At 38.5% G+C, this 23,537-nt stretch overlaps 1 protein-coding gene across 6 annotated transcripts; it reads left to right on the forward strand.

Moving 5' to 3' along the window:
- Positions 1-536: 536 nt before the first annotated feature.
- Positions 537-23,055, forward strand: LOC144662076 (uncharacterized). 6 transcript variants are annotated; one of them, XM_078522811.1, is made up of 4 exons: positions 537-797; positions 12,112-12,255; positions 18,136-21,896; positions 22,193-23,055. In XM_078522811.1, exons 2-3 carry the CDS (start codon positions 12,126-12,128, stop codon positions 21,666-21,668), a joined length of 3,663 nt encoding a protein of 1,220 aa, XP_078378937.1. In that variant the 5' UTR covers positions 537-797; positions 12,112-12,125; the 3' UTR covers positions 21,669-21,896; positions 22,193-23,055. The 6 variants fall into 6 exon arrangements, with proteins under 6 accessions (XP_078378937.1, XP_078378935.1, XP_078378933.1 ...); XM_078522809.1 differs by lacking the exon at positions 537-797 and adding an exon at positions 6,196-6,353; XM_078522807.1 differs by lacking the exon at positions 537-797 and adding an exon at positions 8,669-9,308.
- Positions 23,056-23,537: the final 482 nt, after the last annotated feature.

Genomic DNA, 23,537 nt, shown 5'->3' on the forward strand with positions numbered 1-23,537 from the left:
GAGGGTCCACCCACTAGGAACTAAACACCATTCCTCAGTTTTATCAGTTTACGACTGTTATCAGAGTGGAACCCGAACAAAACTTTACATGTACTCAGACCACCTAATGTTCAGAATGTAATGACAGCTCAGAAAACGAATTGATCTTGTCATATAAATTTGATCGAAATTTACATCATCTTGTCAGTTGATAAAGCTATAGCGAAATATCAAGAAATCAATTTTGTCCAAATTGAATTCGATCACGCAACGCATAAACCAGGCCTTAGTATTAAAACAAAGTTGTTTTGAGATAAGTTCACGGCAAAAATGTATAACGACAGCGGTCTTCTGTGCAGAGAACTGAAAGTTAGAGTTGCCTGCGGAGAAGGTCAAAACAAAGCAAAATTTAAGAAAGAAGAAGAAGAGTCAATACCTTTTTTTTTTTTTAGAAAAAATTCAGTTTTAGTGTCAGTACATTGTGAGACAAATGGACGTCAAGGAGAATAAGCAGAAACATCAATTAAGGGGCACTTTCTCGATAAGTGAGAGCAAATTCGAGAATTTTGGACATTCTATGCTAATTTTTTGCTGCCATGACATTTAAAGTAACTTCTTAAGAATTCGTCGCGCCTGTTTAATAGTTGCATCATATATCAGAGCATTCAACTCAGTTGACGGCGCACGGCACCTCGTGAACAACATTGTGTTTACATCAGTTGTCCCGTTTAACTGGTCGTTTTTATACGATTTGAGGATTCTTGCAATTTAACAGCGATTTTCTCATGCCAAAGGTGCGTAATGGCATCTACCACTTGGTGAGTATATTATCTGATTGTAATGTATTTCATAAGAATAGCGGTAGAGCTAATAGATGACTGCGCTTGAGAGTTGAGTTATTTCTGTAACAATGCCGTCAGAAGCTACACTTGAAACCACATTTGCCGGAACTTACTAGGCACGAGTTCCGTGATTTTTGGTCAATATATAATTCCTTGACTTGAAACTTCGTTTCACTTGAGCCACGCTTTAGCGCATGTATTCTGATTAAAAAAAGATTTCGGCATAATTTATTTTGTCAGTGACTTCCACTCTGATCTTCTTCTCAGAAGAAATGAAAAAAAAAAAAAAACGGTGTCAAAGAATAACCGATTTCCGGTTTTTATCAGTTATAAGTTTGTATTTGATTATCGATCCTCGCAATTGATCAAATAAACGAACAAAGCAAGTAGGCGAGAAATGGAAATGTTTTCTAGTTTCAAGCGTTTGTAGACATAATAACATGTATAATATCGCGGTATACATGTTCACCAAAATACTTGTTTTAATTACCACCCATGAATAGTCGGCTTATTGATCACATTTCGGCTTACCCTGGGTGCCAGAGGTTTTTTTTGTGGCGACAAATGGAAATAAAGGCTTTAACAGGTACAGTAAAACCCCGATATAACAATATACCAAGGAAGCACTAAAATTATATCGTTATATCGAAACTCCCGATATAACGATTTGGCCATAAAATATTGTTATATTGGGGTAAACCTAACATATACTTTTTAACTGGATAAAGAGACTTAGAATACAGTATCATTTTCTTATCTCATCGTATAAAGCAGATAAAGCTCAGCTGTTGTCAGAAACGTTAGAGATATCGGAGTTCTGTCCCATGCATTTTACTGTAACTTTTGCCGGTACATGGAATATTCATCGTTATACCGGGAATATCGTTATATCGAGGATCGTTAAATCGGGTTTATGCTGTATTAACTCAGTAGTTTTGGCTCATAAACTGAGTAAGGCCCGGTTCAGACGCCGATCTTTTCATGAGCCGAACCTAATTCCTTGAATTAAGTACATGAAAAGATCGGCGTGTAAATCAAATTAGAACGGCTATTTCAATTTGGAACGGCTCACCCGTTCTTTCTTGGCCGAGAATTTCGCTATGGAACGCCTTTGGAACGGCTTTGATTCAGACGCCGTACTTTTCATGTGCCGATCCTAATTCATAAATTATTATAATGTATTTTGCCAGCAGTTCACCTCAATTATTGGAACTGTATTAGGAACGGCCTCGGTACGAGCAAAAAGTACGGCGTCTGAATCAAGAGGCGCACTTTTGTCAATTTGGGTGGGTCCAAATTCGAATTGATTTCGGCTCATGAAAAGTACGTCGTCTAAACCGGGTCTAAGTTGTTTTTTTTTTTGCTGAAGATAAGGGCAATAAATTCGGTAGATGCTTTGACGTTCATTAAATATACAATTCTTGTTTTTCACCTTTCATTATTACTGCAATGTTGGTGATAACCTAGCCTCCCACGCAGTCGTTCTTATGGGCGAAGCACGATCGCCCCTAAGAACGACTGCGTGGGAGGCTAGTGATAACCCGGCCGGTTCGTTGGCGAGAGGGAGCGTCTACGAATATACTATAATTACAACTCCGCCAAACTGACCCGGGGCGGTGAGGGGCGGCTCTATTGTATGTACAGTATGTAGGTGGACATTAACAAATGATTCCTATTTATATTCTCTTGTTTTCACTAACATGACCACTGCAACTTTGTCATTTGAATCTTTAGTGATTGGTTATTTAAAACCACCAATACCGACATTTATTTCACAGCTGCACAGCTGATTGGGTTTAAAAGAAAATTCTTTTTACCGGTCCATTAGTTTCTAAGTACTGTGACAACTGAATACAATTTCTACAGCAATTTTTGAATCATAAAGTGGTATAATAAATCGGAAACCATACAGTACTGGAAGAAACATAGGCGCTTGATCTTTTCTGTAAAGGGCTGCGATCACGTAGCGAAAACAGACACTAATAAATCCTTCAATTTTAGAAAACTCGAATAGAGAGTGTCATAGCTTAATAGTTTTATTTTTATCTTATTTTCGCCTTTTTAAATTGCGTGTACATTTTTCTTGTTCAGTTTACTCGTTCTATTTTAACGACCCCACGAGCTTTATGCTTTAAGTACCATAGTGAATAAATAAATGTTTAACTTACTTTCTTACTTCCTCGTGACCTGGGGCAGATATTCCACAGCAAGGCCCCGTGCTTGGTTAATACGCTTTAAATTGATATGTTTATTTTTCTGGAAGATCTTCCGGTTCCTGTGAATTTTTCTGCTCGCCTATATCTGCTAGGCAAGTTCGACACTTCATGTTTTCGGTTATCTGTTACCACGGTCTTTTTCCCCATAATGTGACGCATACTTTCTCAAGCAGTTTTATTCAGTTATTACTTTATTAAAAAAAGTTCTAAAAATATAATGGAAGAAAGGCCGAGTTGCAGTTCTGTCAATGACCCTTGCACTAGCTTGTTTCTCTGCTCTGTTGTCTTTCTTATAAAGAGAATAATTATTAATCTGAGAGCAGAAAGTTGATTATAAATTAATGGCAATATCGTTGTACCATTTATAGACTCTTGTTAATACTTCCTCTTGGCTGAGCTGTTTGTTGGAGTTGCTAAGTTCTCTATTGTATTACTATATAATAAGGAAGAACTCATCAAACACGTGCTAAAATACAAGTGACGACTGCTTATATAGGACGTCAGCCTACCGTTACCTGGCAATGACTGTTTTAGTTGTCTCTGAGCATATGCTCGGTGCCTCGCGCCTCGACGATCGTTTCTTTGCGCCTTCAATAAGCGAATAAGATCGAATAAGCGGATGCTTAACGATTTTAGAGAAAAAAAAAAACTTGTTTTGCAGTCTAAGCATGTCAGAACCTGAGGTTGTCGCGTTAAAATCGATTTTGTTTTCATTCCATTTCATTGTACAGTAGAAACCCGGTAACTCGAACTCGGATAACTCCAACAACCCCGCTAACTCGAACTAACTTCCATTTCCCTTGGACCCACTTTTCAGTCATTTTTACTCGGTTAACTCGAAATCCCCGCTAACTCGAACTGTTTTTCGTTTCCCTTCAGAGTTCGAGTTAGCGGGGTTCAACTGTATTATATTAGGTTTGAACAGAAATTTATTACTTGGTTCTGGTGGCATCAGGATGTTGATGGTTGTTAAGGACTATTTGGGTGAGAAAGTACGTCATGGTGTGAAAAGCAATAAGGCATTTAAACAGTAGAGAAACATTTTCACTTTAAATCTAAGAGGGATAATCTGACTTTACAAATACTGCAGAGTTAAAATGACTTTATTGAGCATCTTTACTTTCTCAAGAAGAATTGAGAAAAAATTTGAAAAAGTTAATGAAAAAATTTGCATAAGTGACGCTCACAAGGGGGTCTCAAATTGTGTTTTGCAATTACATTTTATAAGGACCGACTACGGCTTTAATCTGTTTAATGAACGTTGTTAAATAATTTGTCTTTAATTGACTTCTCAATCTTTTTATTTGCAGTAGTGACGTACAAAGGGGGTCTGCAATTGTGTTTTTTCATTGCAGCGTCTCTTTTAATTAAAACTTATCTAACGTTGTTTACCATTTAATTAAATGATACATATTTTTTCAGACGCTCACAGGGGGTTTGAATTGTCTTTTTCAATTTCATTGTATAGGGATACGTCTTGTTGAGCATTATTTACATTCTTACTTCAATAATTCCAAGAATGCGTAAACCATATTTTCTAAATTATTGTTTTTGTTAATTCAATTTAGTTGATTGCAATAAACCAATTTTTAATTAATTTTAAGTGAGGAGGGGGGGGGGGGGGGGGGGGGCGGGGGGGGGGAAGTGGCCTAATGGTCAGCGCGTTGGCTGAGGTTGTTGTGTTCTGTTATGCAAGACTTTTTCAGAGAGAGACACCTTAGAGAGGAAGTCATTCTCTCTTAGTTTTATTTACCGAGCACTGATGAAAAAATAAAACTCGTAGGACAAACTAAAAGCATAATAGTAGCAGTATTGTTGAGGAAGCCCTCAAAAGAAACCATATAACTTGTAAAGTAAAATGCCGATTATAAGCTACCCCCGGTTATAGGACCATCTTTCTGCTAATGAAACACTCAATATTCCGGTTATATGTCCCCCCGGATCATTGCCCATCCAATTTGTTTTACACTAAAATAAATGTGTTCACAGACAATCTACTTCAAATAGAAACAGGTGATGTATAAGTTTGCGAGAAGAATGTAAATCAAAACCTTTGATCAGAGTGGATTTATTACTGCAATGTCTGTCGGCGTTTTTTCTTTCGTACAGCAGGTTCGTGCATTTCTCTCATGTGTAGCTGGAGGTATTTCTATTACGTGTAGCTACCAGAAGACTAGATGGTGTTCTTTCTTGGGCTTGCGTAGCATCGGTGTAACGAAATTTCGTTCTTCTGTTGCGCCGGTGCAACTGCCGGTCTTTTTTTCTTATTTTGGTGGCGAACCTGTAAACTAGTTTTTATGTTCTGAAAGCTAAATAAAGTACTGTTATTATTATTGTTACTCGTGTGTAGCTGGCGGTCTTTCTGTTGCGTATAGCTTAAGGGCTTAAGGCTGTTTTCTTGAATGAAACTGGCGGTTTTTCTCGTAGCTAAAGAGAGATGACGGTTTCTTAGCCTGCGTAGGTGGCGGTTTTACTGGGTTTGACGCGCGCGCGAGCAAGCGGGCGAAGCCGCGAGGAGCCTATAACAAACCGCCAGCTACGCAGGCTAGCGGTCTTTATTTTGCGTTTAGTTGGCGGCCTGTCTCTGGCAGTGTTTACCTCAGGTCTAATGAACTAGTGAACGTAGCTGATCGTCTCTTTTTATTGAAAGTAGCCTGCGGTCTTTCTTTTTTTTGCATGAGCTGTAGGTTTTCTTTCAAACACAACTGGCGGCCTTTCTCGTGTGCGTAGCTGCATACCATAGGCTGGCAGTCATTCTAATTCTTTTGCGTGCGGCTTTAGGTTTTTTTCTCGAATGAAACTGGCTGTCTTTCTTGAGTGCGTAGCTATAGCTGGCGGTCCATGTTTTTTTGAAAAGGGAGTGGTAATTCTCGTAGCCTGTAGGACGACATCGACAGGCGGGTTTCTTGGTGGTCTGCCGTACGCCTGTTCCGCTTCCGCTAAGCTTTGTCACGCCACGGCGTGACAAAGCGCCAGCTACGCAGTCTTCATATACTTCGTAGGACGGTTTATATCATGGTATTTACATTCTAATCATATTTTCAACGGTGACGTAGGGCAGTGGGTGGCGATTTTTATATTTTTCCTGTTTAAAAATATATCTACAGCAGCTATTTGCGGCAGCTTTGTTTCCGGCGTGTATTGTGATGGTAATTGGCAAGCTGAATAACAGGCATCATCCATTGCAGATCAAAGCATTTGCCATTGTGCACCGATTTCAGCGTTTTTCTGTGCTGAAGAAGAATTACTGATACATGCTTTTCCGTAACGAGTTAATGATTCCTGAAGAGAAGTGTTTTAAAAGGAAGGCGATCCGGTAAGTGACTACATCTTCGATCACAGTTTTAATGTTGTACTGGGTCCAAAAGTTTAAACATTTGGGGAGAATTATGTAGGACATAAAAGAGCTGCGTTCAGCTTTTGCATATATAACCTTTTTGCTCGGTCAGAGCTGAAATGTTTCCGCTGTGTAATTTTCGTCGTTGCTATTTCCGCCTCCATTTGTGATCGCTTTCCCTATAGGAAGTTTGATATACAAACAACTGTAGTCCCCATTGCTGATTTCATCTTGTGTGCGAAGCTGACATTACCATCATTCATTCCACCACAGTACTGAATGGAATATAGATTTGTTTTTACTATTAAAGTTATTATTATTATTATCGTGTCTTCATATAAAGTGGAAATTTCCTTCGTTACCCGAGGGAAAATATTTTATGTTCAGCGTTTTTGCGGGTACTAAATTTAGCGATGTTTTTTCCCACGATTCAGTATGCAACTAGTAATGTATTCTTATTTTTAATATTCTGCTAGTCTAAATAGAACATTTTAAGAAACTTGCAAATTTTGCGAGTATTTAAATAGCTAAATTTTTTATATATGAAATCACGAAACTCGCCAAGTTAAGTTGTCTCTTAAAATAGTAATCTTTATAAGGAAGCACATTCCAGGGCGGATACTACTTCTTGTGTCACACAATGCCTCACAGTCAGGCGCTGAGAAGACGGTGTCAAGGGCATTCTCGTTCCCAGAGCTCTCTTTTTTCTTTCGATTAAGCGGTCCGTGAAACAGTGTCTCTCGTGTTTGATATATTACTTGGTCGTGCCAGATCCTTTTTAGAAGGCTGTGTTTTGCCCACCAAAGCTGAACTGCCCTGAAGTATACGGGAGTGACTAACTTTCGTAGAGGGAGTTGACTACATTCTGCCGACTAAAATGTAACTTTGATAAGAGGCCTATTAAATTAGAGCAGTTTTCACTTGAGTGTCGAAAGCAATTCGCGTATGCATTGGTTTTGCATAAAAACGCTTGTTGATTGGTTTAAAACTCTTGCGAAGCTTTCTCAGCCAATCAGAAGTACAACCATCGCGACTCGCATGCGGACGTTTTCCCGCGCTTCGTGCCAGCAACATGTATTTGCTTCGAGTTTTGATTAGTTTACTGGATTGCCTATGTCTTTTGTGATTGGCCAGAGTGATATACAGTCGAAGCTCTCATAAGTGGACACCCTCGGGACGCGAAAAAAATGTCCGCAACTGGAGCTGGCCGCTTACGAGAATGGTTCTTGTAAGCGGCCACTAGAGGTGTAGGGGATGGATGGCCGCTTACGGGAGCTTGCCCAGCCTAACATAATGGTAATATGCATGTTAGTGGTGTTTCGAAATGTAACCGGACGTGGATGACGACAAAACAAACACTGAAATATGGTACTGTAATTACAGTAAAATCATTGTGACGAACGGCGATGTGAAGTTGATTGATTAATACAAGATACAGAGGTTTTATTATATGATTTTCTTTGCGGTGTCCGCTTACGGGAGCTTAAAAACAAAGAAAAAGTCTAAGTCGTAATCTCGGAAAGTGTCCGCGGCCGCTTACGGGAATGTCCGCTTACGAGAATGTAAAAATACAGAGTTTGTATGGGAGTAAAAACGGGGTTTCTAACAAGGTGGCCGCCTACGAGAGTGTCCGTTAAGAGAGCTTCGACTGTATTACTTTGGTTTTGGTTTTACGACATGATTAAAAACTGTTCTATTGTGCGGGGCAATGTGAGCTTGTTTTTAGATCGAGTCTACTCTTCCTTTACGTCAATGTTATTCTAAAAGCGAACTGATCAATTCGACGCACAAAATTATAAATAATTATTTTCTGTTAGAAAAGTCAGACAAAACGGGCAGTATGGGGCAAAAAATTTTCAACTTGACTGCCAAAACATGCAGTAGCTCTCTTTGTGTCAGTTCCTTGTACGCATGCGCAGAGCAGAATATTTTCGAATGTCATACCTCAATCTTGTACCTCGATCTTTGTTCCTTACTGCGCAAGCTTGACGAAACGAGCGACTCTCGAAAGATCCGTTGCAGGATCGATTTTGATTGGTTTTGCAAACAATAAAAATGGTCGGAAGTAAAACACTAAGAAGTTCGTCGAGTCTTGCTTTTGAAAGCTAGCCATGCGCAATTCAACCGGAAGTCCGATATTTTCGGACTTCCTATCAAAAATTTCCAGGGTAGCTTCTTCTCGACCGCTGGTCAGGGGGAACGAAGACCCTGGGTACGAGGTTGATCAAACCTTAGCTGGCCGGGGTATTCCAGATGAAGAGAAATGAATTAAAGCGCAGTGTCCTTTTCACAGGTAGCAAAACCCTTAAGTGCCCAACAGTGTACAACAGACAGTGTAAAGGCAAAAACAACCTTTGTCAAAAACCAAGACTGGCGTTTCCCAACCAATCACAGCAACGTCCTTCAAGAACTTCCGGCCGCAAAGTTGAGCCGATTGTTTTTTGGGCCAGTACCAAACCTTTCGTGTATAGCGTAAACATGTTGCCTTTAGCGTAACGGAATTTGGCTTAGTCACCGAAATTACAATTTATCAATACCAGCGGGCGATATTTCGAGGCACGTAAAGCTTTTGGCGGGAAAACCCGCGTAGCATTTGATATCCAACTTGTTTACATTTCTTCTGCGTCGACTTTTACCGCTGCCATGAGAAGGCGATACATCAAATTCATCTTTATGGCGTTATTTAATTATAATACGTGGCATAAGTCTGCTTGACAGCCGGCGGGCAATTTCAGTGGGTGGCAATGTTATTTCCGTCTTATATTGTCATAGGTAAGCATAACTTATGCGTCGCCCTTCTCGCTTTGTAAAGATAAAAAGGTTTGTGCACTTGTTTTGTACAGCTTAATCAAAATTGCGTTTCCATAAGGAATGTGTAAGTTTTGAAGGTTAAGGCAAATCAAGGAATGCGAAGTAGGACGTTTGTAAGTTTGGGTAAGTGATAAGTGCCCCAGCACTTATAGAGACATTAGGCGCAAAATCCTACAAAACCGTAGTAGAAAGCGCCCTTAGTTAAAATCTCTGACCGCTCGCTGTGTTTGGAAATCCAACTAAGGGGCTACTAGCGGTCTTAAATGTAGCATAGAAGTTAGGCTGGGGCGCCTGTTCGAGAGAGATAAGCGACAGGCTTTATCTGGGATACTTAAACTAAGTTAGAACTGAAATATGGCTTTGTAAACATTACTATTATTAATGTCATTATTTTTAATGTTCCGCCTTGTGGTATCTTTACCGTGTTTACTGTTTTCAGAAAGTTTGATAAACAAACAACTGTGCAAACTCGTCACACAGTTAGTTGTTTAATTTGATCGCTTGGTTGGTTAACTGTTTGACATGATTTAAGCTTTTAGAGGCAGGGTATCGATAAACGGTAAAAGTAATTTGTTTAAGACGTAGTCAAATTTTAGCCATATTTAACAGGTGTTTACAATTCACTAAAGTGGTCACTGAGGTTAGTATGGCCTACTACGCGATATCATAATTTAAGGCAAATTGATTTTACTCAAGTTGTTGAATATTATACTCTACATAACTAAATTGATATGTAGCAAAATGTTCGATTTTATATTTGACCTGTTTTGATTTTACTGGAATGCCATTTTGAAATTGTATGTAAAAGTACACATCTATCAATGAATGATTGGTGCTTAAAACTGTGCTGGGCAGAAGCTGGCAAGAAAGACGTTCAAGGGAATTTAAATTTCTTTTAATTTATTGTGAGAATTTAACATTAAATGTGAACAAAAGGGAAAAATTAGCATAAGAAGGCAAAATATAACTCCTAATACAAATCCGTGCAAACGTAAAGCAGTCTTTCATTGCGTGTTAATAAATCCATTTTCCTTGATATGAAGGTGTACTCATAACTTATCTAAGAAGATACTCCCTCCAGATGAAGAATCTTCTGTAACCTTCTATGGCAGTTTGTTTACAACATAATAATTTGTATAGTGAGCCGCGCGATTAGTAGCAGTCGAACCAAGGTCATTTTTACGCTCAAAAAGTTGCGGTATGGTACTTGAAAAAGTAATTAAGATTCAAGCAGTTACATATTAACATACTAATTAGCCGATACAGTCAAAGAAGTCACGAAACGTAAAAAGACACTTAAACTTGTACCCTGAAAGCCCCTTTACAAATTAATAGCTACAGGAAACATTCACAATCAGAAATGTTGTAGTTGTTACAAGAAAATCAGATTTTTGTTGATCAATCTACTTGCATTGTGAACACTGTGCACGTGTTCAGAGTATGATGAAATGCTCGAAAGTCCGTTTTCATTTACAAGTCAAATTTTCTAAGAATATAACGATGTCTTCTTTAATAGCTGATTAGCACTATAAATTTCACAGTCTGCCAGTGCCATGGTATCCCCTATAGCATTCGAGTTTTATATGTCTCATACGAAGAAAAGCTTTCATAAGGGAATTTGAGTGAAATTTGAAGAGGTTTAAACTGAGAAAGGATAGAAAAAAGAAAATTATTTTTGGAACACCACCAGACAGTTGACACCAACGCAAGAGCGCCTTAGGTACTATTTTTTTTACTTCAAATTCTAATTTTAAACTACATTAAACCTTCAAGTTTTCTTATTTCCCAAATTTTCCAACTCCTTTGAGAAAAACTATCTCATCCAAACAATCCCCCAAAATTTACGAAACACCAGAAAACATAGATTTATGAAATGTGTATAGAGTTTTTGCATTGCTTAAAACGTGAACGATTTATTGCCAGTAAACTCATAATAAGTGGCGCAAAAATGACATTCATGCGTACTACCGCCTTTTAATTAATGGTGTATTTTTTATATCCCGACAAGACAATACAGCTGACAGATCAACATGGCAACTGAATAGTAGAAGGAGGCTAGGTAGACGGTTGTTGCTTTGATCTACAGCGAACAAAATGGAAAATTCATATTGATAGATACATTTTGTTTTGAATACATGTCGTTAGCACGGTTTTTGCCCGTTCTTTATTCTCCTTGAGCTTACTTCCATAGCCCGGTGATGTAATTTCCCATCAGTTATTCGGGACTGTTTGTCAGTGTTGTTAAAAAAATCATCATTTTAACCGACAGCAAGAATGGTATGATGCTTCAACCTTGTTTATATTAAGGCATTTTAGTTTTTCTTACCGTTATGTAGATAATATGTAGACTTTTTTCTACGGGCCTTGGATAGAAGATTATTACACGAAATTTCGTGACATCAAATTTTCGCGTATTTCAAAAAATTCGCGAAAAGTGGTTTACTTAAAAGAAGTGTTAAAACAAATTTGCGAAAATTAATTAAGTTTGTATGTGAAAATTTTTATGACTGTGATGTAATTTTTATTGTCGAAACTCATCGACCATGACCGCGAGTGACCTGTGCATGCGTGCAGGCATCTCTTTCCTTCCTGTACACAGGAAAAGGAAGGAAATAGGAAATGTCTGAAGTGTTAAAAATATTCTTCAAATCAGCGAAGTGTGTGAAAATTTTATAAATGTGACGTTATTTTTATTGTCAAAAGTCATCGACCATGGCTACGAGTGGCCTGCGCATGCGCGCAGGCATCTCTTTCCTTCGATCCTGTACACAGCAAAAGGAAGGAAATCAGAGATGTCTGCAAGTGGACTTGGCTATGAACCAATCAGCGAGCGAGAAATTCGATAGTTGTTATAAAAAAATTGCACTGGTCTCATTATTATGAATTGCAGACGAGTATAGATGAGAATTCTACTTTAATGTTACAGGTGAATTTCTGGACATGATAGATGTTCAAAGATTGAATGGATATAGATGTAATCAACATCCCTGTCAGTCCACTTTACAGATACACAGAAATCAAGATAGTTCCCCGCGGAGACAACATGCTGACACTGAAGGTTTCGTAAGAGGTAAGAGAGAAGTCAAATTTGAGTGCAATATGCTTGAGGTAAATAGACTTATAAATGCAAGAAAAGTATCAATAACAAAATGCGAGTTAGCAATTGTTTCTCCGTTATGCCAATTTTTCACATGTCTGAACAACTAAGGTGACCAATAACAATTTTAAGTGTTCAAAAAGTGTCGCTCCCCCCCCCCCCCCAACAGCACAACTCTTCTCTCCCCCACCAAAAAGTATGTTCTAATCATTTAAGAATCACTCAGGTCATTCGCTCCCCCCCCCCTCCTCAACAGCACAACACTCCTCTCCCCCACCAAAAAATGTTATAATCATTAAAGTGTCACTCAGGTCATACTGCTGTGAAAATATCTCGATGATATGTCTCAAAATCAACCAGATTACTTACCTTTTTATAGGTAATCGCCTAAATTTAAGTCGCGCTAATTTTTGTGGACGTTGATATCCGTAAATACTGTCCGAACACGTATAGAAACTAGGAAACAATAACCTTTTTTTTTGCACACTATTTCTCAATCTTGTACAACGTAAAAGCCTTAAATATATTATACATCCGTTTTTTGTACTACAGCCAAAACATTACTCCCGTTAATTTTCTTCATTTGAAAATTTGCCTCCTCTCTCGCGTTAATTTCAAAAGAAATTCGCGTTAATTTAAGTCGTGTTAAAGACCTTATTTACTGGAGCGTTACAGTGTAATTTCCTAAAATAAGGTTATTCTCAGCATACTGAGCATATAGCCATTTCAAAACATTTCCGGAATCATGCCCCCAGAACCCCCTAGAAAGCTCCTGGCCTTCGACTACCTGAGAAAAAAATCGAACATTGAACCCTGATACCGTTTAAAGCCCCCAATATAACTCAAATAACCCCAGGGCTTATTTTTCAAACCGGAATTGATTTTAGATTGGTACCACTAAGCGGGTTCTGGAAAACGAAGTCCCATTGTCCAAGGCGGGGAATAAATACAGTACGGTGTTACAAATTGGAAAAATCCAAAATGGCCTTATTACAACGAGCGCGGAAGTCATGGTGGCAAAAATACGTAATCCTACAATCAAAAGCAGCTACAAATAAAAGCCTTTTACCTACTGTCAACAAAGTCGGAAAATAAACCTTAAAAAAAAAATTCTTTTCTTAGGAAACCAAAGTTGTGTGAAATAATGCTTTTGTTTTGAAAATCATAACGCGTTGTTATATTGTCTTCTTAATCTCGTGTTTTCTCGTAAAGTTTCTTTCCTCATATATTGGGCATAAAAAAATAGAATCTCAGGTAATGTACTGTTTTATTACAAGGCGGTCATGTACGGTTCCGTTTGAGAAATAGAAAATATTTTCCTTTTGAGACAAGAAAAGCTGTGGAAAATCGAGCGATAAGAGAGTGTTTCCACAGCTGCTGAAAACTCCCCCAAACTTTGAAAGTGTTTATTCGACTATGTAAGCTTTCTATTTCATTTAGAAGATAAACACACAAAATATGCTTTTAAACAGCTCATGGAATGATCAATCATATTTTTTGAACCAATCCCAGCGCGCACGATATTATGTTTATTTTATTAAATGGCCTTCAATTAACCTTGGAAATTTGAAATGATATTTTATGGGACCAAACAGCTGCAGTTGTTTGTTAGTCAGCTAAAACTCGCCTGAAAGTTAAGGTCACGTTGCTTTTGATGTGGGTGTATCGTTGTAAATTTGTATATTTCTTTCGTAGGGAAAATTTTTTTTTGTATCTGCAACCAATACCGAGTTTTCGGTGCTATTCGGTGACGACAAAAATATTTTAGTTATACTACGAACGAGCGTTAAGATAACTACGTGACAAAATGGTTACGCCACTGGCAGGTGTACACAGTGAAGATTGAAATCAGTCCGTGGAATGGATAAATATCCACCTGTTAGGCATGCAATAATACCGTTGTTCCCGCTGGCGATATGTCTCTTCTGACAGTGGTATTAGTGATTAATGACTCTTAGCTCTGAAATATTTTCAGAAAGTGTGAAATAATTTGACTCTAGCAGCTGTGACGAAATGAGAGCATGTTTTTAAATTACCTTGTTGTTGTAAAGTGTGCTTGTTTTGCTTCCTTATGGTTTTAAAAATACAAAGCATCATCTTCTAAGAAATGTAATTTTTCAGACAGTAAAATTCGTAGTTCCTTTTGTTTTGTTTCTGGCCTGTTTTCGCACCATACTAGCACTTTCTGAAAACTTGTATTTTAGTGTTGCGCTTTTTTGTTTTTGTCTTGTTTTTGAAGCTGTCGTTGATGTAAGTGTTTTATTTTCTTACATTACGACATTTCTAAATAAAGACATTTTTGTAAAAAAATATTTTTCTTTCATGCAATTTTCGCGACATCAAAACAATGTTTTTTTAAATAGTGAATACTTCATGTCGCGAACAAAGAAAGTCGCTTGTTTATTACAAGAAATGTTAAGCAAATTCGTGAAAATTGAATGCGGCAAATTTGGCAAATCAGTGTGGTTTCATGTAACCTCATGTAATAAAGTTACAAATTACACTTTATCTGTAAAGTGCTTTTATTTTTTAACTCCAGTCAGTGATATATTTCTAACTGGCTTCTTTTTGTAAGCAGCTCGCGGCAATGGTAAATAAGTTATGATTTAAAAACAAGGTCTCGACAGAAGAATAAATTCTTCTTAGCTAATTGCAGAAAATGTGTATACAGCTGTTGGGAGAATTTGTATTTTCGCGCGTCTTTTAATTTATTGGTTTTCCGCAATTGAGGTTTTGCGTGAATTTTGACTTCTCGGGCAAGGACATAAAAAATAAAACAAAACCAGTTAAGAGTTAAGCTTGTTTTAGATGTAGATAGAGAGTAAGAAATTTTCGTGCATAGAAGATCTTTGTTTTCTTACAGAAAGTTCTATATTTTTGATGAGAAAAAAAAACATGGGAAAAAGGCAGCTGGGATTGAACAATAAAAATGACTAGTATTTAAGCAGCTGGGTTGGTGGTTTAAATTATATGATTAAAGCGTAACAATCAAGGATCTTTTACAAACTTTTTGTTTTTATAAGCGATTTGGAATCAGTGCGGCATCATTTGATTATGGACGATATGAGTCAGCGCGTTGTTAACGGCGAAGGACAAAAATCACTTTACCAACTTTTACGAGAACTACCACCTCCTTGGATAAATGGTAATTATGCTTTTTTGAGTGCTGTATTATTTTACAAGTCGTAAATATTGTTTCGTAGGGGCGACGTGAACCATCGAAGCTGAAATTTAGCTCTAACGCGATTACTTTAAAATTCACACGACTTGGGGTTTTAGCTTTATTGCGTGCTAGAGAGAACGAACGTTGTAGTAATTGCAGCATGGTGTATGTTCGGCATTAACAAAAAGAGCTGGTGCCATTTTGTCATTAGCCGATTTTATTCCCGTGAATTCCAAGTTCAAATTTAAGAAAATATCTTAAACTTCATTTTGATAAAATTCTCAAAAACAATAAGCGCCACATGGAAGTATTGTTCAATAGCTTTCATTAGAATGATCACACACTAGGGTTACATCAACAGGCTTGAAGTTAGAACCACCCGTGATGTGTTAAAAATAATAAACATTACCACAGTAAAGAAATAGTCACGCACTAGGGTTTCATTTTCAGACTAAACATGTACTTAACAGTACCACATAAAGCACTACTCAATTTGTCACAGATTTAAAAATTGAAACCACTTTGACTTTTGTGACTTAAAGGTTTGTAAGTGAGCCGGTCTTAACCGACTTTCAAATTGCTCCTGCTGCCGTTCTGTTCGAAGTTACTTTTGAAACATTTTATTACTTGAAAGGTGATGCTTGATAAAAAGAAACCATTTTTCGTGTTGTGGCGTTTTTGTCCACAAAACGCACCAGTCTCAGAAAACAACGAGTCATTTGTAACAGAGCTTATAATCATTAATACTAATAGCTAATTTAGAACAATATAAGATATTTTCATGAGCGCTTAAAAAATTAAAAAATTAATTACGTAAAGGCTTTCTGGAATAAAAATGTCTTAAATGCTATCTTAAAATTTGCAACAGAGGGGCTTTTTCTTATAGCAAAAGATAACGTGTTCCAAAGTTTTGGAGCAACTACTGCGAAAGAGTGATCGCCTAATGTGGTTCGAGTCCTATTTTCTAAAAATTAATTACTTCTTGGTTTTAGCTGGGAGCTAGCCATGGATGGCTTTCTAGGTTACTCTTTAACCAAACAAAATTATACGAAAGGCCAATCCTAAAATGTTGTTGAAAATTATCCGGAATTTAATATTTGTGAAATCCGAATGATTTCCAAATCCCGGCATTAAAAAATTGAAAACTTGTTTTCTTTCCCTCCAGAATTTGGTTCTTTTTTATTGTACAAATCCGCGTTTTCTCAGTGTATAATAAAGATTGCTTTTCAATTGCAGAAATCAAGCTAAAGAATCAGTCCTTATAAAAAGTCTTTTTCACAAGGCTTTTCGTTTTCTAGATCCTGTGCACCGAACGCTTTCTTTTACATCCTAGTTTTTCGTATTTTATGGTTTAAAGTCAAATTATGCAAAATTAATTCCAAATTAAACTGAATTTTGTTTTTATTTTTACGCGAAATAAAAAAAAATCGCGTTAGTTTTATTTATTTAAACACGTTAATTAAAATTTTATTACGCGTAAATTTTGTTCGCGTTGTTAAAATGCTTCGTTAAATTCATATAATAAGGTAATCAGTTCCAATCGAAACTAATTACCTTATTATAATTGTTATCCTAAGGCGGATTCTCCTAAATCAGTTTGGTGACTAACAGTCTAGCTGCGCGTAAAGCACTATTTTTTTTTTATTCCAAAACGTGTGGGAAGTCATGCTTGCCAGGGAACAAGGTGATGGTGTGTGTGTGTGTGTGTGTGTATGGCGGGGGGGGGGGGGGGAACTGGGAAGAAGCGGGGGTCGAGGAGGTCCCGTTAGATCCCCGGGCCCGGTTCAGGATGCAACTAATCCAGGATTAGAGTCAACTTCAAATTCGGTTTTGTAAGTTTTAACTAATAATTTCTAACACTTTTAACTTTGGATAATATCAAAGTATAAATTAAATTTTGCAGTAAAAAAACCGCCCGTGAAACGAAAAAAGCCAAAAAGCGTAATGAAATCTGCCTACGTAGTTGGTGGTTCTTCAGTATCGCAAAAAAGATAAAATAGGCGAATCTTTGTTTACAATATTTGTTTCATTAGCATGAGCGCTTCAATTTCTGTTCGGCCTACAAAGACAAAAATATCTACTTTGAATATCGAAAGAGCATGGCACGATTAACTGTTCCTAGAAATCGAGAAATTTGAGCCAAATGTATTTAATCAAGAGAAAATAAGAGTTTAAAAACTCAACATTTTATAAACAATGTATTGGTTCATTAGTGCTTTTACCTCAAGCAGTTTTGCAGGTGATAAAAGCCAATGTAAATATTACACGCGGAGAGCTTAACGTTATGATGATTGCTAAGCTTTACAAGCTCTTTTAACTTTTAGCGGTTGGGTAGCGGGGCTTGCGTAGTGGTGAGCGTGTCTCCGACCAGTGTGGCGCGCGTTCGATTCCGCTATCTTAAAGTTAGACAATGACAATTAGACTGAAAAAAAAAAACTAATTGACAAGCGAATATCTTGCGCGTATAGTACACTCCTCAAATATCTCTTAGCTCACAAGATATTAGAAATATTTTATCACCCTCGCACTATGTTTATGGTGCTTGTTCATACTGCATCCTTTATTGCCCATTATGATAATAACACTGTTATGGATGAGGTGTTAGGAATTGCAGGCTAAAACATCTTTGCTGCTGATTATTAAAAGAATTAATCAATAAATGAAGATTTCATGTCTATTGTTTTTCGTAGGTGGTCAGCAGCTCCTTCCCAGGATGAACCTCTCACCGTTCTCATCCACAGTGGGACTTGCATGCGGTTCGTCGCCATTTAACGATGCTAGTCTGCCATCGGTCAACAACTCACCTATTCACCCAAATTGGATGCCACATAATCCCCATCATCCGTGTTTTCGTGGTGCTTTGAATAACACTAAGTGGCCTGTTGCACAACCAGTCTTCTTGCCAGTGGAAAGAAGCGACGTTCATTTTCATAGGGGATGCCATCACCATCCTCCACCTTGTCACATGAGCGTCTACAACTGCTGTACCCACGTTAGTCATTGTGGTTACTCTACTTTCCCCAAAAGACCACGTCACGAAGGAGATCAACTGTTGCCTATGCCAGAAAATGGACCTACCAAGTCTGCATTTAAAGCAAGCTGGCAGACCTCACAGGCATACCAGACTATGCCAGAAGATGGAATTACCAAATCTGCATTTAAAGCAAGTTGGCAGACTTCACAGGCATACCAGACAGCGCTACGCAGACCACGCTCTCCACCTCCCCTTGTGAAAACCTCTCAGAATGGATGTCACCACAGAACATCAGAAGTACCTCATTCTGGAACCGAAACACGAAAGGCATCGCACGTAAGGAGTACCTCAGTAACTGCTTCAAAAAATGTTTCATCGACGCACAGTAATAGTTCCGTAAACGATAGCATCAAGTATGGCGAGGAGGCTTACGGTTCGCATTCTACCACTTTAAGAGACTCTTACAAAGCAATGAACAAAGATAACGAACAGTGCTCCTCCACGACAAGTTTTGGATCTACCAGGCGGGGCTACAGCAGTGTGGCTGACAAGAAACGCAGCGCGAATAGCGAGGACCACAGGAAAGTTGACAATGAGAACGAAAAATGCAATACTTCGCCACACAATAACAATCAGAAGGATGCACCCGTGTCATTGAACAACCTGAAAAAGGAGTGCAGTGGAAAACGGAAATGCAAACAATCAAATAGAACAGATACTAGAAAAGAGTCCTACAGTATCAGATCAGAAGAACAGCCAGAACATTTTACATCCTTCGAAGCCCGCGATGCAGCTTCACGTTGCAGGACAACAAAAGAACAAGTAGAACAGGAATGTCAAAAGCATTCGTTTGCAAAACCCAAAGAAGACATTTTTGTTTCACGGGATGGCAATCAGAACGGAACACACCTGTCCTGTGATGCAAATGTAAGACAATACACATCGTTATGCATGTATCTACCTCAAAGCAGCCCAGACATACCTACGAGGCGGCAATCCATGCCTCAGCACCGTCATTCTCCAAGAGATAACAAAGAAGAATTCCCAGTCAAAATAAGGGGCAGTTTCTATGAAAGGGAGGCAAACGAGGAAAACAAGAAGTGCCCAGCTATATCACCAACAGAATATCAGAAATGCAGCACAGGGTTATTTAAGCACTCCTATCAGAATAAGCAATTCACACCCGTGCCAGGCGGGAAGATAGCTTCAAACTACCCAACATCAGACCATCAGAGGTGCGACAATAGTCCTTTCAACTCGCAGGCTCCGCATTTTGGGTTGCAGTCCAAAGTTCCTCAACTACGCCGTGGAAGACCTCGTACGAAAGGTTTGAAGGACAACACCTCTATGTACAATGGTGTTCCAGCATACAGTCCCACGGATAGACAGTCTCATCTGAGTATGTCTATATCATGTGATACACCTCAGTGCAAACACTCCATGCGAAATAGTGATGGTGACGTGTTCTCTGTGTCATCCGCTAGTGACATAAATAATAACAGCACTACAGCGACGGATAAAATGCGATATCAACCATTTGTACCCAACGACACTTCGACAAGAAGCGTGAACAATTTTGAAAATGAACACCAAATAAGAAGGCAAGCTGAAGATCAGCCGAGAAAAACCATGAGTATTGTAGAGCCACACAATCAAAATAGAAATACCAACATCGCATCTCATGACCAGAAATATCAACAAACTCACAACATTAATCGGAATCGAGATCATGTGGTGTCATCGACGCAACATCAAGACCGTTCCCTTAACCATTGCCAGAAACCTCCATCCTTATTACCGGTTGAAACAAGCAACGTCAGCACCTCATGCCACACTCTTAAAAGAAAGAGTCCGTCAGCACCAAGCAGGGATTCTACCAAGTTCGTTACGAATCTCAATGAGCTCCTGAAACGTAGGAATGCTTCCTGTCAGAGGCAACATGGATCGAACAACTTCTCATTTGATGAAACCCAGAGACAGGATGCTACACAACTGCGGAATCAACCGGTTGGCACCCCGAGCTCACACTGCCAAGAGGAACGACAAGGATCAACCATATGCCAAAGTACGTGGAACGCAAAACCCTTTGAAGGACATCAAAAGCCAACCAACTTGGAAGAGGATAAAAACCGAAGAAAGGACACAACAGGATTTCCAAACGAAAAGCCTGAAGTCCAAAGCTCGCATAGACATGTAGCCAAAGAAGAACCAGGACGCTCAGTGGCTCTTAGATTATCCAGACCTAACTGTGAGGAAATTAATTCTCGTGATTACAAAGTAATGACCTCCACTAGCTCTGGAAACCAAGAGTCCTACATTGTGGAAAACAATGTCAAAACAGTGTTAAACGATCAAGCAACAGACACATCGAAAGAACAGCCCTGTTGTCCTTCATCATGCCCTGTACCACTTCCATCTGCTGAAGATGAGTTGGACAACATAGACGGCGGTTGCGGTGGCTATGCAATCGACCACAGTTCACTTCCCAAGATTGTGGCTGTACATTCCATTGTAAAACGAGATGAGACCGTCCGGGAAGACGAGCCAACGTTGTTCTCCGCCAATGATAAGAAATATTGGAAAGGCCTCCTAAAAAAGCTGACTTCTGAACTGTGCGATTTCCGTGGGGAGATCGAGCCTCATCATAGTAAACCGGAAATGAATACTCGAGTGAGCGCGTCAAGCACCCTAGTAGGTCTCCTAGAAGAAGGCAAGATTGCTGACGCTCAAAAGCAAAACAAGGCTCCCCCAGAGGACGGCAACGTCACAATTACCTCTAAAAAAGACTCTAGTGTGCAGCCGGAGAATTTAAACGAGGCGAAGATGGATGATAATATTTCACAATGGACGATGTGGGATTATCTTTCCACACCATCAACAAACCTAACAGTCCATGTCAGGAACCCGACATCTTATACCGAAACTGAGAAAAAAACTCAGTTACCACGCAAAAAACTAACAGTCGCAGAATTGTGCGAGAAAATCTTGGGTACCCGAGAACGAATTAAAAATGAGACAATACCTTGGAAAAAGAAACTTCTTCATAGCCTGGAAGCGATATTCATCAAGAGACTAAGAAAAACGGAAAAGGAAACTGGACAAAAAGCTGATATTTCCTTTGAGGAAGAAAAGGTTAAGGAAGACCCAAAAGAGAAGAAAAACGGCCAGAAAGAGCGACGTTACAGCCAAGGTGGAAAAGAGAAGATTGTGGGACCTCGCCACAAGCAAACTACAAAGAAAAAACTGTAAACTCTGAGTTAAGCTTTGTTTAAGACAAAGGGCCTTTGTCACGTACTGTCGTATGACGAATCTTGTTAAATCGAGGCAAAATTTTCAAGTTCGTCGTTAGTATTCCTTCTGAATTTTCCCAAATCTTAACAAGCTTTGTTCCCTTTTTTCAAACTTAATACTGTATTATTTCGAGAGCTGTCAATTTCAAGGTAGTTTTTTGTTCATCGCAAAAAAAAATAATTTATCGTTACATAGCTCCTTTAAAAAAATATAACACAACAGCGGTGATAAACATTATGAAAAATCGCATTTTTATAAACTTGACGTTTCGTATGCTAAGCTACATACATTTTCAAAGGTATGACCGTTAAAATTTTGGCAACTATTTATATATTGTTATAAAATTTTAACGGTCATACTTTTGAAAATGTATGTAGCTTAGCATACGAAACGTCAAGTTTATAAAAATGCGATTTTTCATAATGTTTATCACCGCTGTTTGTGTTATATTTTTAATCAAGTTACGATGGCCTAAAACCAAGAGTCTATAGCTCCTTTAGTTTAGAAGGAACGCGATTCGATCATTTCTGATCTAAATCAGTTTTAGAAAGATCATATGACATTTACCTATTCTAGCCGTACCATCTCGTTTTGTTTCCCTTGAAAATGTTTTTATCGAATAAGAACTTCAACGCCTTTCAATTACTAAAAATAGAATTTACTTTTTAACTGAAATTTAGCTCAAGAACGTTTTATTTGAACCGTGCGCAGCTGTTATGGTATAATTTCGCAAGAACTGTCTTTTTTACGAGAAAACTGAGTTGTTCTTAGGGAACAGAAAGCCCATCGATAAACTTAAACGATTCCGTATTCTAGTACAAAGGAATAATGATGATGCTGTATTGCTCACTGCTGCTAAATGAGCACTTAAACAAACCGCCATAAACGTTAACGGCAACTGGGCGACGAGGCAGAGACCGTCACTAAACAAAATGTTCAGTGAGTAGTACAATACTTGGCACTGCACATGCGCGTTTTTAATTATGGTACCTTTTCTTAACCGTTATTCGTTAAGCTGAATAATGCCAATTTGATCTACAACTGAAAAGGTCGCTAGCTTTTTCAAAGCAAATTATCGAAATATAAATATATTTTTAACATTTGCCCTTGGTGTCGCCGCCATGGATGCTGTAAAATAAGTTTGCGATTCAAAAAAATGTAATTTTGGAGATAGTCTTAATTGTTCTTGTTGTGGACGATATTGTATGCTCCTATCGAGGAAGATGTTTCCGATATGTTATAACTGAACAATCCCATTTAGCGAAGAACCGACACTTGTTCGTTTACTGTTTTGTTGCTGTTGTTGTTTTAAACCCATCACATGCAATAAATCTCTATGTACATAGTTAAATTAGTTGATATTTTTCTGACTACTTATTAATTTTTTTTAAAGAATGGGATGAGAGTTATACGGTACTACGAAAACGGTGACCTAGTAGTTTAAATTCCATCTCTCTTGCGGGTAGCAATCCTCGGAGACCCAGGGGCAGTTAGTGGGGCGAGGGAAACGCGAAATTGCGGGTACAAAATAGCGCGAAACTGCGAGGGAAAAAATCAGCATATAAAAGTTGTATTGACTGAAAGTGCCCCTGGGGAAAGAGTCTTACCAGACCAGTTCAAAAAGCTCTCTGAATACTGCCTCCTGATTGAGCAGAAAAATCTTTTGTATTCCCTTTGTATTATTCTGCCCAATCGGCGACCAGCCTGACTACAGTCCTTTTGGTGTGTTCTCACACGAAATATGTACACAAAGCCAGTTCGCTCGTCATACCTGTCTTGCTTGTTCGCCAAGAATTTGCTCGGGAAAAGTTTCGGCTAGTGCCTCCC

The sequence above is a fragment of the Oculina patagonica genome, chromosome 8, assembly GCF_052425735.1.
Source record: "Oculina patagonica isolate OP01 chromosome 8, crgOcupat, whole genome shotgun sequence".
NCBI classification, from domain to species: domain Eukaryota; kingdom Metazoa; phylum Cnidaria; class Anthozoa; order Scleractinia; family Oculinidae; genus Oculina; species Oculina patagonica.